Here is a 12588-nt window from a genome sequence, read left to right as displayed (position 1 = left end):
CTCATAGTAAGTCAAGGAAGATCTCTAGAGGCAGCACATGCTCTGGTTCATTTTGGTTCTGAGTTCCAGCCTGCGTGTCCTTCTGCATCCAGGCAGCGACTTCCTGCTGGGAGCTCCCCGGCTCACACTTCCTATCTCCATATGGCCCAGAGCCATTCTTACCCCTCCTCCATGGAGCTCAGGGCAAGGAGCTCCCACCTTGTAAGTGATGAAACCGAGGCTGTCCCCACTGGCCACCAACTCTGCACAGAATCCCTCAGCCCAGCACACCTGTCTCACGGGGATTCTTCTAGCAACCTGCTCCTGGCTTTCTCTGGCCACTGGCCTCCTTCTTCCTCCCCTCCACTTACACATGCCCAGTTTCAGATATGACCTCAGAAAGGATGAGAAAATAAACCCCTGATTGTTCCCACCTGCTGTTCCCTGCTCATCCTGGACAGCTGCTGCTGTCACCCAGTGCTCTGGGTTGGTCCTCTTCCTTGATCTAAAATTAAAACATCTGCCCAGAATTAACCAACCTGATCTCCTCCCCTTAGGGCTGTGGTTGTTTAGACAGAGAAGTTCCCCATTCCTTCCGGGAGCTCAGACCTGAAGTTCTTTAAGCCTGGATCTCTTACCGGCCAGCTGTGTGACCTCAGGAAGACCACTCAGCGTAACTGTGCCTCAGTCGTTTGAGATATAAAATGAGGAGATTCCACATCTGTGCCCATGAAGATAAAGACCTCACTTATTGTTTAAAGATTTTGAGATGAAGGAATCTTTGATTCAGTCATCTTTTCTAACCAACCTACACTCCATTTCCCTTTGCTCGGCTTTCTTTTTTCTTAGAGCCCGTATCATTATATATGTTTATATTTTATGTGACCTGAGTCACTTTGGCCATTCAGCAAATGTCAGATCATTTTTATCTCTGGAAGTTAGAAGTGGAAAGTGGGGGTGTGGGCAGGACATGGCCCTTCACCCACCACCTCACCCCCAGGGGATGTATTAAATGGCAGCAAATCCTACCAAATGTGCAAATGGTCACAAAAACAGTCCTACAGCCCATTCTTGACTCCAGGGAAGTCCATCTCTCTGCCCTTGCCTGAAAGGGCCATGGACATGACATGCTGACAGCAGGACCACCAGACTTGGGGCTGGTCAGGCAGCAGAGTATGCCTGTAAGTGTCAGAGTCCAGGACCAGTGGGCTCTAGAGTCTGGAATCTGGACCAAGGGTACCATTTCACCAAGTTGCGGGGCTTGGAGGATGCTTGTCCATCCATCGTGCTAAGGGCAGAACATTCTAGTCAACTGCATATCAAGCACTCGTATCACCAATGGAAACTGATCTCCATGTTCATTAACAAACCTTCTCATGTAGATTTCTAAAATGATAGTTAAAGCCCTAAGGAATCACCTCTGGCCTGTTAATTCCTGATTAACATGTTTTAAATGCTATGGGTATAGAGACAACTTATCTTTATACTGATGTACTTTTAAAGCAAATTACCTCCCAGACCATATGATGATAGGATGTTAGGGTGTACATTTGTCTACTGTCTGTCACCCACTAGAATGTGAGCTCCTTAAGAACAGGACTTTGTTTTCCTTATTCACTACCAGAACTCCAGGTGAATGACTGATAGATGAAAAGATAGAAAGATGGAAAAAAAAGATGCTTTTTACAATCCAGCTGGTTATGGGTGATAGTCCTCCTCCCTGTGTGGGGTCTGGCTCCCTACTCTCCAAGGTAAGCTAGTTGGACCAGTTGTGAGTGAGGGAGCATTCCTGTTCAGTTCTCCCCACTGCCCTTCTGTGTCCCTCTTCCACTTTGTCCATCCATGGCGTGTGTCCTCCAGAGCCTGCAACTGTCAGTTCCCCCTTCCCCATTCAGCACTGCCTGTTGGAAACATCTTCTTCCTCTCCTCCTGCTTCTCCATCAGCAATGTGGAGGAAACCTGAATTCAGGTATGGACGCTACCAGAAAGCAGCTGGGTAACTTTAGATTAGTCCTTGAGCCTTTCTGGAGCTTGGTGTTCTCATCTGAGAAATGAATGGGTGAGGCAGGCACAGTGCTGAGTATTCAGATTATCTCATTTAACCTTATTTAATCCTCTCTCCAACCCTACAAGGGAAGGTAGTTTTATTCCATTTTCAGGTGAGGAAAAGGAGCCACAGAAGGGGGTAAGTAACTTGCCCTGGATCCCTTAGCATCAAACCTATATGCAATGACCCTTCGGTGCAGCTCCCAGCACGGGCATACCTAGTCTGTGACATATAGAACCATCCCAGTAGGTCTGGGGTGGGCCTCTGGGAATCAGTTTCTAAGAAGCTCACACAGTATTTGGGATATACAACCGTGTCCATCAACCATGGCCTTAGACGAACTCCAGGTTGCCTCCCAGGGCTCACTTTCATTCTGTCATCATTTACCCTGGCCCAGGGACTCACTTCCTAGCGAGGTTTATCAGATAAGTGATAAGACACAAAGGCTTCCATTTTGACCTGAATATATTTGCATTTCAACAGGAACAAGCAATAGGATGACCCTTGTTGGTTGTGGGGAGGGAGGGAGTTGGAAGCCCACTTTGGGCCCAGGGATTCCTATGGGCTCAAAACTGCAAGTAAGTCCTCCACTTGTTTGTGAGTAAGAAAAGCCCTGCTTGCAGGATGCCATCTTCCCAAATTAAGGAGGACACACACAGACCACACACCTGTACTCACTGCTTAGATGAGACAAATTTTCTCTTCCTTTGAAGATCAGAAAGCAATTGAATTCAGTCTGTCCTGGTTTCAGAATGTGAAACTAGGGGTTTTTCCTCCACGAAAGCAAGATAATAGTCTGGCATCAATAAATAAACATGGACCAACTAATGTCCACTAAAATGCTCATTACATTTGGGATTAGCAGACACAAACTACTATATATAAAATAGATAAACAACAAGGTCCTACTCTATAGCACACGGAGCTGTACTCAATATACTGTAATGAACCATAATGGAAAAGAATATGAAAAACAGGCTTCGCTTGTGGCGTAGTGGTTAAGAATCCACCTGCCAATTCAGGGGACACGGGTTCGATCCCTGGTCCGGGAAGATCCCACATGCCACGGAGCAACTAAGCCCATGCACCACAATTACTGAGCCCTGCAATGAGAAGCCCGCGCACCACAATGAAGATCCAATGCAGCCATAAATAAATAAACAAATAAGAATATGTATATATATGTATAACTGAATCACTTTGCTATATACCAGAAACTAGCACAACATTGTAAATCAACTATACTTCAGTTTTCTTAAAAAATGCCCATTACTTATCGTATATTAACACATATATGTGGAACCTAGAAAAATGGTACAGATGAACCAGTTTGCAGGGCAGAAATTGAGACACAGATGTAGAGAACAAACGTATGGACACCAAGGGAGGAAAGTGGCGGGGGGGTGGTGGTGGGATGAATTGGGAGATTGGGATTGACATACATACACTAATATGTATAAAATAGATAACTAATAAGAACCTGCTGTATGAAAAAATAAATAAAATAAAATTCAAAAAAAAGATATAAAGATTTGAATAGTAAAATTAACAATGTTGATTTAAAAAACTACCCATTACAGAAATATACTTCCAATGTATTTTGAAGATATCAGAAAATTCCTTAGTTCGTTTCACAAGTATCCTATTCATCCCTGTGCCAGCCCTGAAGCAAGTTGCAATGAGTGAATGTAAAAGGCTACACAGGCCCACCCCAGAGATGTGGCCAGGATCTAAATAAGGCTAAACCCTGACAGGAGAGCCTTGCGGTTGGTACAAGCCAACCCTTAGGAGGGGAGCAGGAAGGAGGTCTGGGCCAGCAGGGAGAGTTTTCATGGCTGCCCAGAGTCCAACCAAGAGTTGGAAGAAAAGGAAATGAGGCAGGTTAGGTGAGAAACTGCCTCTAGTGAAAATGAGCTGTGCAAAGTTGAGTAAATAAGACAGCAGGCCCAGGGAGGGGAAAGAAAAGAGGTTGGGCGAAGCCTTTGGCGTTAATTCCTCTCCTGTGGGCCTCCGTGTTCCTGGTTGCCCTCGGTCTCCCCACACCATATCGTGAACGTTTTCCCTTGGCTGTGTTGTACTGCGTGATATTCCCTAATGAACACATCCAAACAAAGGAGGTCCTATATATGAAGGTGTTCACGGCAATCTCATTCACGTTCCTCCAAATTTAGAAAGCTCTAATTATCCAATGGTATGGTTACAGAGATAATGGTTATGTGCTAAATCATTTCGTTTTAAACAAAACGCAAACAAACAGCTTTGGGAATGATTGGGGGGAAAGCAGAAAGCAAAGTTGTAGAAATCCTGTGATTTGCAAAAATATAGATATGATTGGAAGCACAATAAAGGAAATTCAGAACTGAAAACCGTTTGTTGGGGCTTCCCTGGTGGTGCAGTGGTTGAGAGTCCACCTGCCAATGCAGGGGACGCGGGTTTGTGCCCCGGTCCAGGAAGATCCCACATGCCGCGGAGCAGCTGGGCCCATGGGCCATGGCCGCTGAGCCTGCGCTCTGCAACGGGAGAGGCCACAACAGTGAGAGGCCCGCGCACCGCCAAAAAAAAAAAAAAAACGCATTTGTTGGAGGGCTGGAGCGGATGTTTTGCTTTTGTAATTGCGTTTTGTATATAACAGTAAATCAAAATCAATTCAAAAGTGTAGGTATTTCTGGGAGAATTGCAGAGTGCTCAGCCCTGGATACCCCTTAGACTCACACAGGGCTTCTAAAAAATACCAATGCCTTGATTCCCAGTAGAGCAGTAAAGTCAGAAGTTCTGGGAGCATGGCCCTAGGCATTGGTATGACCACATCACTGTGTTTTAAAAGCTCCACAAGTGATGTTTTGCGCACGGCTGGGTGAGGCTGTGGTTACACGTCTGCACCGTAGTTCAACCAGGTTGCTATTCTAACCCCAAGTTGAGAACAGCTGCAGGAGGAAATGGGAAACTTGTTTGGGGACTGGAGGGAGGCAGGTCATTTGGCACTCAAGAAGGTTTTGGAGAAGATGTCTAAGGTACACCTGAGTGGGGTACCACGGAGATACTTTAGAGAGATGTGAGGGTATTTTGAGAGCCAGAGAACACCTTTGTCCACATTCCATCCTCACCTGCAAGCTCTTCCTGTTCCTTCAAGACCAATTCTATTCTCATCCATCCCCTCTGAGAAGCCTTTCTTCAACTGTCTCCACCCACAGCGGGAGATCACTTCACATCCTCTATGCCCCTGTAGTAGCCTGCGGGTATCTTTTGTTTTTTGCGGTACACGGGCCTCTCACTGCTGTGGCCTCTCCCGTTGCGGAGCACAGGCTCCCGATGCGCAGGCTCAGCGGCCATGGCTCACGGGCCCAGCCGCTCCGCGGCATGTGGGATCTTCCCGGACCGGGGCACGAAGCCGTGTCCCCTGCATCGGCAGGCGGACTCTCAACCACTGCGCCACCAGGGAAGCCCTGCCTGCGGGTATCTTTATTAATGCACTTAGCATGTTGTGTTACCATGATCTCTCTGCACCTATCTTAGTGTAAAAAGAGACTTCATCTTATTAATTTTGGGGTCCCTGGTACCTAGCGCAGTGTTAGGCACATAATAGATGCTTAATGAATGATTGTTAATAAATAAATAAATGCATAGGAGATGTGTATTAGAACCATATTAAGAAGCAATTTGCTCATTAGACAAATATTCAAGGGGTTTCTAGTGCTCTCAGCATTGTAGTCCAATTGCTCAGATGGATTCAGTGTTAAAATAGCTTTTTTAGATTAATCTGGGAAGCTAGCCATCATTTGTATTATTGTTTCTATGAGAAAAATTAAATTCATTGTGTTTTAAATAGCCAACTCCCAGATGAATCTTTAGATCACATGTATTTCTGATTTTAGGACTGCCTGTACTTTCCAAAATGTCCCATGCTAAAGTAACTTCTGCCAATGACTTAACTGAGTTGTCTGGAAAAAGTTCATTTCCAGAGCTTAGACTAGACCAAACGAATGCTCACACTTTACCCTTTAACAGGTAAATTCCATGAGCTGAGTCTGGATCTACACTCTACACAATTTCAGACCTTTTCAAAATGTAACATTTAATTTTTTTCCTAATTTCATCAGTCGATGGGTCAGATATTTCAGCTAGTGTTTAAAACAATGGCTAACACCAGTATATGTACCATGTGCCAGGCGTCTAAGTGCTGCCATTATTCAGCGACCCTTTCGTCTTCCCGGGAGCCTCAAAACACCTAGGGCTGACCCTGCATTGAAGTCAGAAAAACCAAATAAGAAAGAGGCTGGATGTGAAGGCAAAACTATCCTCACTATCCAGAATGGGGTCTCCTTTTCCTGGCCACCAATTTTTTTTAAATTTTTTATTTATTTTTTTTATTTTTGGCTGCATTGGGTCTTCGTTGCTGTACGTGGGCTTTCTCTAGTTGCAACGAGCGGGGGCTACTCTTTGTTGCAGTGTGCGGGCTTCTCATTGCGGTGGCTTCTCTTGTTGTGGAGCACAGGCTCTAGGCACACGGGCTTCAGTAGTTGTGGCGCGTGGGCTCAGTAGTTGTGGCTCGCGGGCTCTAGAGCACAGGCTCAGTAGTTGTGGTGCACGGGCTTAGTTGCTCCGCGGCATGTGGGATCTTCCTGGACCAGGGCTCGAACCCGTGTCCCCTGCATTAACAGGTGGATTCTTAACCACTGCGCTACCAGGGAAGCCCTCCTGGCCACCAATTAAAGTATAAAACGATATAAATGCACTAGAACCCACTGCACTGTGAAGGCCCTGGAGAAGAAGCCACAGTGCAGCTGTGGTGAGGGTATGCTCTGGCGGCCCCATCCCCCATCAGCTGAGCCTAAGCACTGCAGCAAGCCTGCTGCCTGCACCAGCATCAGAGGGAGTTAATGGTGCAGGGAGAAGGATCACCTTAATGGAATGGGGAACAGGGCTGCTGCAGTCACAGGGTACTGTTGGGAAAGGAATTTCCCTTTAAAAGATTTCAAGAAATAGGTTCAGCAAGAATTGAAAACAAAGGATTCTGGCTGGAGAGGTAGGGGAACAAGGGATGGAACTTGTAAAAAGACAACAGATTATTGCATTCTTCCTCTTGGGTGCTTGTTGGTTAAGAGAAGACACAGAACATCTTTGGTCTGGAAAACAAATGCGGTAGCTTTTCCTACTGCTGAGAAGTCAGTTAAGTCCAGTTGGGCTCTGCCAGCTCTGAGCTCGCCACCCTCCAGGGCCTTGATGAGGACACAGTGACTTGTGCTTAGGATGTCTGCAGAAGTTCATAACCTTCCTTTAAATAAGAACAAGGGAATGAATGAACTAAAAGCTTGTTTACTGATAAACAGATAACCCCAAGGGAGAACCACTTTGAGAATAATTTTTCTAATACAACTGTGTCTCCTGTGTGTAGAAAATCACACCCTCCAGCTTCAGTTATTTGAAGAAATAATTTACTTATCCAAGGAAAGGACAGTCATGTTTTCTGGAATGCCCACAGTAATTTAAGGAGGCTATGTGCTTTGTAGCCACACCAGATTATTACCTGAAGAGCTGCCTCTGCTTGATCAATGAAAACGGAGATTCTTAAGAAATTAGAATTTGATCGTATTTTTTAGCGGCTTCTGACACCAGTTGTTCCTGATGCATCTCTCTTATTGCTGCTTGGAGATCTCAGGAAGTCGTCTATTCCTCTGTTATAGTTTCGGTAATGAAAGGAGATAACTGCCTGTATTTTTTACCCTGTTCTGAGTTGTACCAGAGGTTTATAGCTTGGCAAAATATGGTTATTTTAACCCAGATGTAAATTCCTCATGGCTCATTCTGAAGTTTTGTCATCAAGAGACTTCTTCATACAGAATGTTTCCCTTTCGCTTATCAGCAACATACACGCTAGCCATTTTCCCCAGAACAATACAGCTTATCTCACTACCATGAGATGCATTGGGTAATTTATGACTCTAGAATCTAGAAACTAAAATGTAGTTTAAAAAAAGTGAAAGAAGCCAATCTGAAAAGGCTACACACTATATAATTTGATTTATATAACATTCTGGAAAAGGTGAAACTATGGAGATAGTAAAAGGATCTGTGGCTGCCAGGATTTTTAGGGCTGTGAAACTGTTATTCTGTATGATGCTATAATGGTGGATACATGTCATTATACATTTGTCAAAGCCCATAGAATACACAACACAGTGAACCCTAACGTAAACTATGGACTTTAGTTCACAGTAATATATTAATATTGGCTCGTCAATTGTAGCAAATGTACTAAGATGTTAATAATAGGAGTGGAAGGTGAGGGGCTATATGGAAATTCTCTCTTCGCTTCACTCAATTCTTTGGAGCCCAAAAACTTCTCAAAAAAAGTCTTTTAATTAAAAAAAAAAAAATTGGCAGTTTGGTCTCCTGGCCTCTCCATGGAGGTGGGGGTGGGGTAGATGATGATGTCATTCTGCTTAAGTCTTCTGTGGTACTCAGTGTGTAACCTCAAGCAATTGCATTTGAAAATAGTTATCAGTACATTAAATCTCCTTATCTTTCTGGTGGTTGTTGCTATTACTAGTCTCTTTCTTTAAAAACAAACCAAAAAGAAGAGGAAGAATACAAAATGAGCTTACCCTCTTCTCAAGAAGTTCCTGTTTTTCTCCATCAGAGATTCTGTTACACCCCTTCCAAGATCCAAACAGTTGGCAACTTTGCAACACTGCAGAGGCCACTTACTCGACTTTCTAGGTGTCTTGGCCAAAAAAGAAAGGCAGTGCTTTTGCTGCCGTTTCTTAGGTCTGTTCTCACCAGCAAAATCAATGGCTCGGTTCCTACAGCACAGGAGGGGTGCTTATTCCTTTCTTATGGTATGGGAAGGGGAATGGCTGGATAATACCCACAGTAAATATCTACACATTGTAGAAAATATCACTAGGAATAGCATATGTCGTGAAGAGTAGTTGTTCTGACTGGCCAAAGGAAAACCTACAGTAAACAAATTTACAAATCAATCAAAGAAAGATGTGTACTAAGTACTGCATTTTACGGTATATAAAATGCATTTCCCTCTGGAGGGGGATAAAGGTATCCAACAGTTAACCCTGCATTCAATATGCCTTTATTACACACATATACCCGGTGACGGGCAAAAATCAGGGAGCCGGCATAAAGGCAGAGGAAATTCATATTATCTCATGATGTCAGCAGTATCGGTACTCTTATGAACAAAATTAAATTTCTTGCCTAGAAAACCACAGTAAAATTACATTCAACACCCATAAAGATAGTAAAATTTTTCTTTTCCAAAGAATGTCTTAAGAAATGGGATGTGTCTTATTCATATACCACGTGCACATATTATATGTCAGCAGAGTTAAACAAGATCTTCTATGGGCCTACAATCTGATTTCCTCTGTAATATTGTCTTGGGCTTGATTTCTCACCTAGGACTCTGGTGAGTGTGTAAGAAATGTGTCACTAGCTCATTGGTGGCCACCCAGCTCAGGGTTCAGTTTCTGCCCGCTACCAAAAACATTTGGGACAAGAGTATGATAGTTCACTTCCATGGTACCAGGACGATGCAAGTACAACCCAGTCATCCCTGATTTTCTCTGAAAGTTCCATGCACTTTAAGTATTTAAAACCTCACACACGAATTAAGCTAAGAGGAAATAGGGAGTAAAATTTAAAGAAATACATCGTCATACATTTCAATTTAAGGTAACTTTTCTGACTCCCTGAAATGTCCTTTCTCTTTCTCTTCACAATAAACTCATGGGCAGAATAAGAATCAGTTGAGGTGGCAAGAAAGTCAACAGAGGGCTGAAGGAACAATACCAACAGCTGGGGTTCTCTCCTTGCAAATGTGCTGACAAATATTTGATTACTTGCTCTAAGGACGTACGAAACAGTCTACTTGAAGATCTTTGAAAATTGTCCTAGAAGACATTTGTGTCTAAAGTTGGACTCTTGGAAGACACTTTCTCAACCTTGTCCATATCTCTGTCCTTTGCAGGGCAACAGGCTTTGGCTTCTTGAATGCACTGTGCAAAGCAGCGGCCGTCCTCGGAAACTTAATATTCGGCTCCCTGGTCAGCATCACCAAAGCAATCCCCATCCTGCTGGCCTCCACCGTGCTCGTGTGTGGAGGACTGGTGGGGTTGCGCCTGCCTGACACACGAACCCAGGTCCTGATGTAATGGACAAAAAGCCATCCATCCTGTGTTTCTTTCTGCTGCCGCGTGTCAACTCTCCCGACTGACTCAAGGCTCCAGCTTTTTCAGATATAGAAAAGCGGTCAAATACCAAAACACTAATTCTTGCTGCGACTAAAATGTAGATGCGTACCATCTCGCCCCTTAAATGTGATTTTGCAGTTTGTTTGTTTGTTTTCATGCATCGTTGTCTTTCCTAACTGTGATGCTACTGCCTCCCAGAAATCAGTGGAAGGATTTTTTAAATGTGCTGGTCAGCCGGGCCTTCCGGAGATTCTGCTCGCTGAAGGTTCAGAAGCTAAGAAGAGGGCTGGGCTGCTATAAGAGGACTGGGCTGCTCCTACTTCAATATTCATGGGAAAGATAAGTTGGCATATTATCGCATTTGTGCTGAGAAGAGGGATTCTTTTTTTTTTTCAAACAGAGTGATATTTCCTGTTTACTTAGAAAAGGACACCCAGCAATTCTTGCTGTTACAGCAGGGCCTTTCAAAAAAAAAAAAAACAACCACGTGACACCCAACAGAGCTGGGTGGGGCTCTTTCAGGCTTGACAGTTAACGTGAACTGTCTCTGCTGACAAGAAAAATAGGGGCTCTGCTGTTGGCAGCAAAGATCTCTGAGCTGCATGAGCAGGACTTCTGCCAGAAAGCCCCCGGTGAAACTTCTGAAAAGTACGAGGAAAAGGGCCTGTAATTATGTCTGTGACTGCGGCATGTGGTTCAGAATATTAGAAAGTCAGAACTCAGGGGGGATCGTGGACCGACATTCATCCCCACCCGCCACCCCACCCCCAGCTGCCATTGACCTTGTCAGGTAGCAGATTCAAGGGAAAAAAGCCACTTTCTAACTGGGTCTGCCCACCTGCGTCTGCCCTTCACCCAAACTCTCTCGTCTAGAGATTCTCAGTCATCTGAGTGGTTGTAAATTGAAAATGAGGAAGAAAGTCACACCTAAATCCATTTGTAAATGCCAAATGGTACCTCGAGGGGACCGGTTTCCTGAGGGATGGTACCCCTGGGAAGTTGACATTGGACTTCCTACTAGCAATGCGCATGGCCTGACTAGGCCGGTGCACTGGTGCACTGGCCGGTGCACTGGTCGGTGTGTTCCTGGCTGCTGCATCTGTGTGAAATCACAGCCTGCTGTGCTCCAAGGGGCCCTCGGGCAGACAAGGGCAGCATCTCCTGGTGGGTCTGGCTGCTCGTGTTACCTCTGGAGTCTGCCTGGGCCTGAAGAGAGAGGTCGGCAGGACATTCCCACGGCTGTCAGCTCTGTGACCTTCTCACCCCTGGGGCTGCCCCTCCTCCACGCTGGTCCTTTTTCCTCATCTTTGAAATCTGAAGCCTCCAGGTAGACTTGCAGTGATGACCAGCAGCCAGGAATAAATCCCATATTAAAACAATAGTCCTTTTTTAAACTCTCGATGTCTTGTTAGAGGGTTATCCTTATTACTTATTGTAGGCGTTTCCAACAGGCCACGGCCCTGGGGCCTCCAGGAAGGGAGAGCCTTTGTTTCCAATAGTCATTACATTCAAAGACGTTTTAACCCCACAGACCACTCCGCCTCTCTCTCCCCTTCCGCCTGATCCTCCGAGAGCTCCAGACAGCAGAGTTAAGGCTCTGTGAAAAGCTTCTTTCATGAACAGAAGCCATTAATCGACTCTCCCTTGAAGTAATTCAGGCCTGTACAGGGGGGGCAGCCTGGTGTCGGGGGCTGGCCGGATGAGGGTGGTTCCCTGGGGATGCGGACTCAGGGCCAGAGCATCAGGAAAACTCAAACCCAAAATTGAAAAGGTGGCAGGACGAAGGAGAATCAATAAAGACTAGACGAGATCTATTAGAACAATATCGACAAAGCAGGAAAGAAACAGAACTTTTTTTCACCTCTGCCTCCTGGAATATTATTGGCAGACGAAGATGACAGTCAGACAACCCCCGAACGTATTCTGTATGCTCTTCCATTCGTACTCATTTCCTCACCTCCCTACCCCTTGATTTATCTTCTTACAAAAGACATATCTGGGGACCTGAGCAGGTTTTTCAGTTGAATGTAGCATGTGTGGTAATAACTGCAAAAGTAATGTGTATCTCCGCCAAGCCATTCAAAAGACGAAGAGAAATGTGCATGGGCATTGCTGTCTGTAGATCTTCCGCAGCAGTTAACTTTGCTTACTGGACTGTCTTTACTTTTAGAAATGTCTCCAATGTCTGTCGTAGTTCTAAATGCATCACATCTCCAGAGCACGGTCTACGTGGTATTTTATCTGAACCCTGGGTTAGGTCAGAATGGGATAAGCCAGCAGAACTGCACTGGATGAGACCTGCCACCACGCATCCCCTTCAGAATGACCTTTCTTGACCTTCTTGTCACTTAATCC

The 12588-nt window shown here is 45.0% G+C and overlaps 1 protein-coding gene across 1 annotated transcript in view; it reads left to right on the top strand.

Annotated features, from left to right (window-relative positions):
- SV2C (synaptic vesicle glycoprotein 2C) overlaps positions 1 to 10194 on the top strand; it is a gene marked incomplete at both ends in the record, with an annotated part of 177709 nt that extends 167515 nt beyond the window's left edge. Inside the window, one exon of the mRNA XM_082837229.1 lies at positions 10011 to 10194. Coding sequence (XP_082693355.1) covers positions 10011 to 10194 — 184 coding nt within the window. The remainder of the gene's footprint in view (positions 1 to 10010) is intronic.
- Positions 10195 to 12588: the final 2394 nt, after the last annotated feature.

The sequence above is a fragment of the Leucopleurus acutus genome (assembly GCF_964270905.1).
Source record: "Leucopleurus acutus genome assembly, chromosome: 3".
Taxonomy (NCBI): domain Eukaryota; kingdom Metazoa; phylum Chordata; class Mammalia; order Artiodactyla; family Delphinidae; genus Leucopleurus; species Leucopleurus acutus.
Note: the sequence above shows the minus strand (reverse complement) of the source record. Positions and strands in the feature narration are given on the sequence as shown.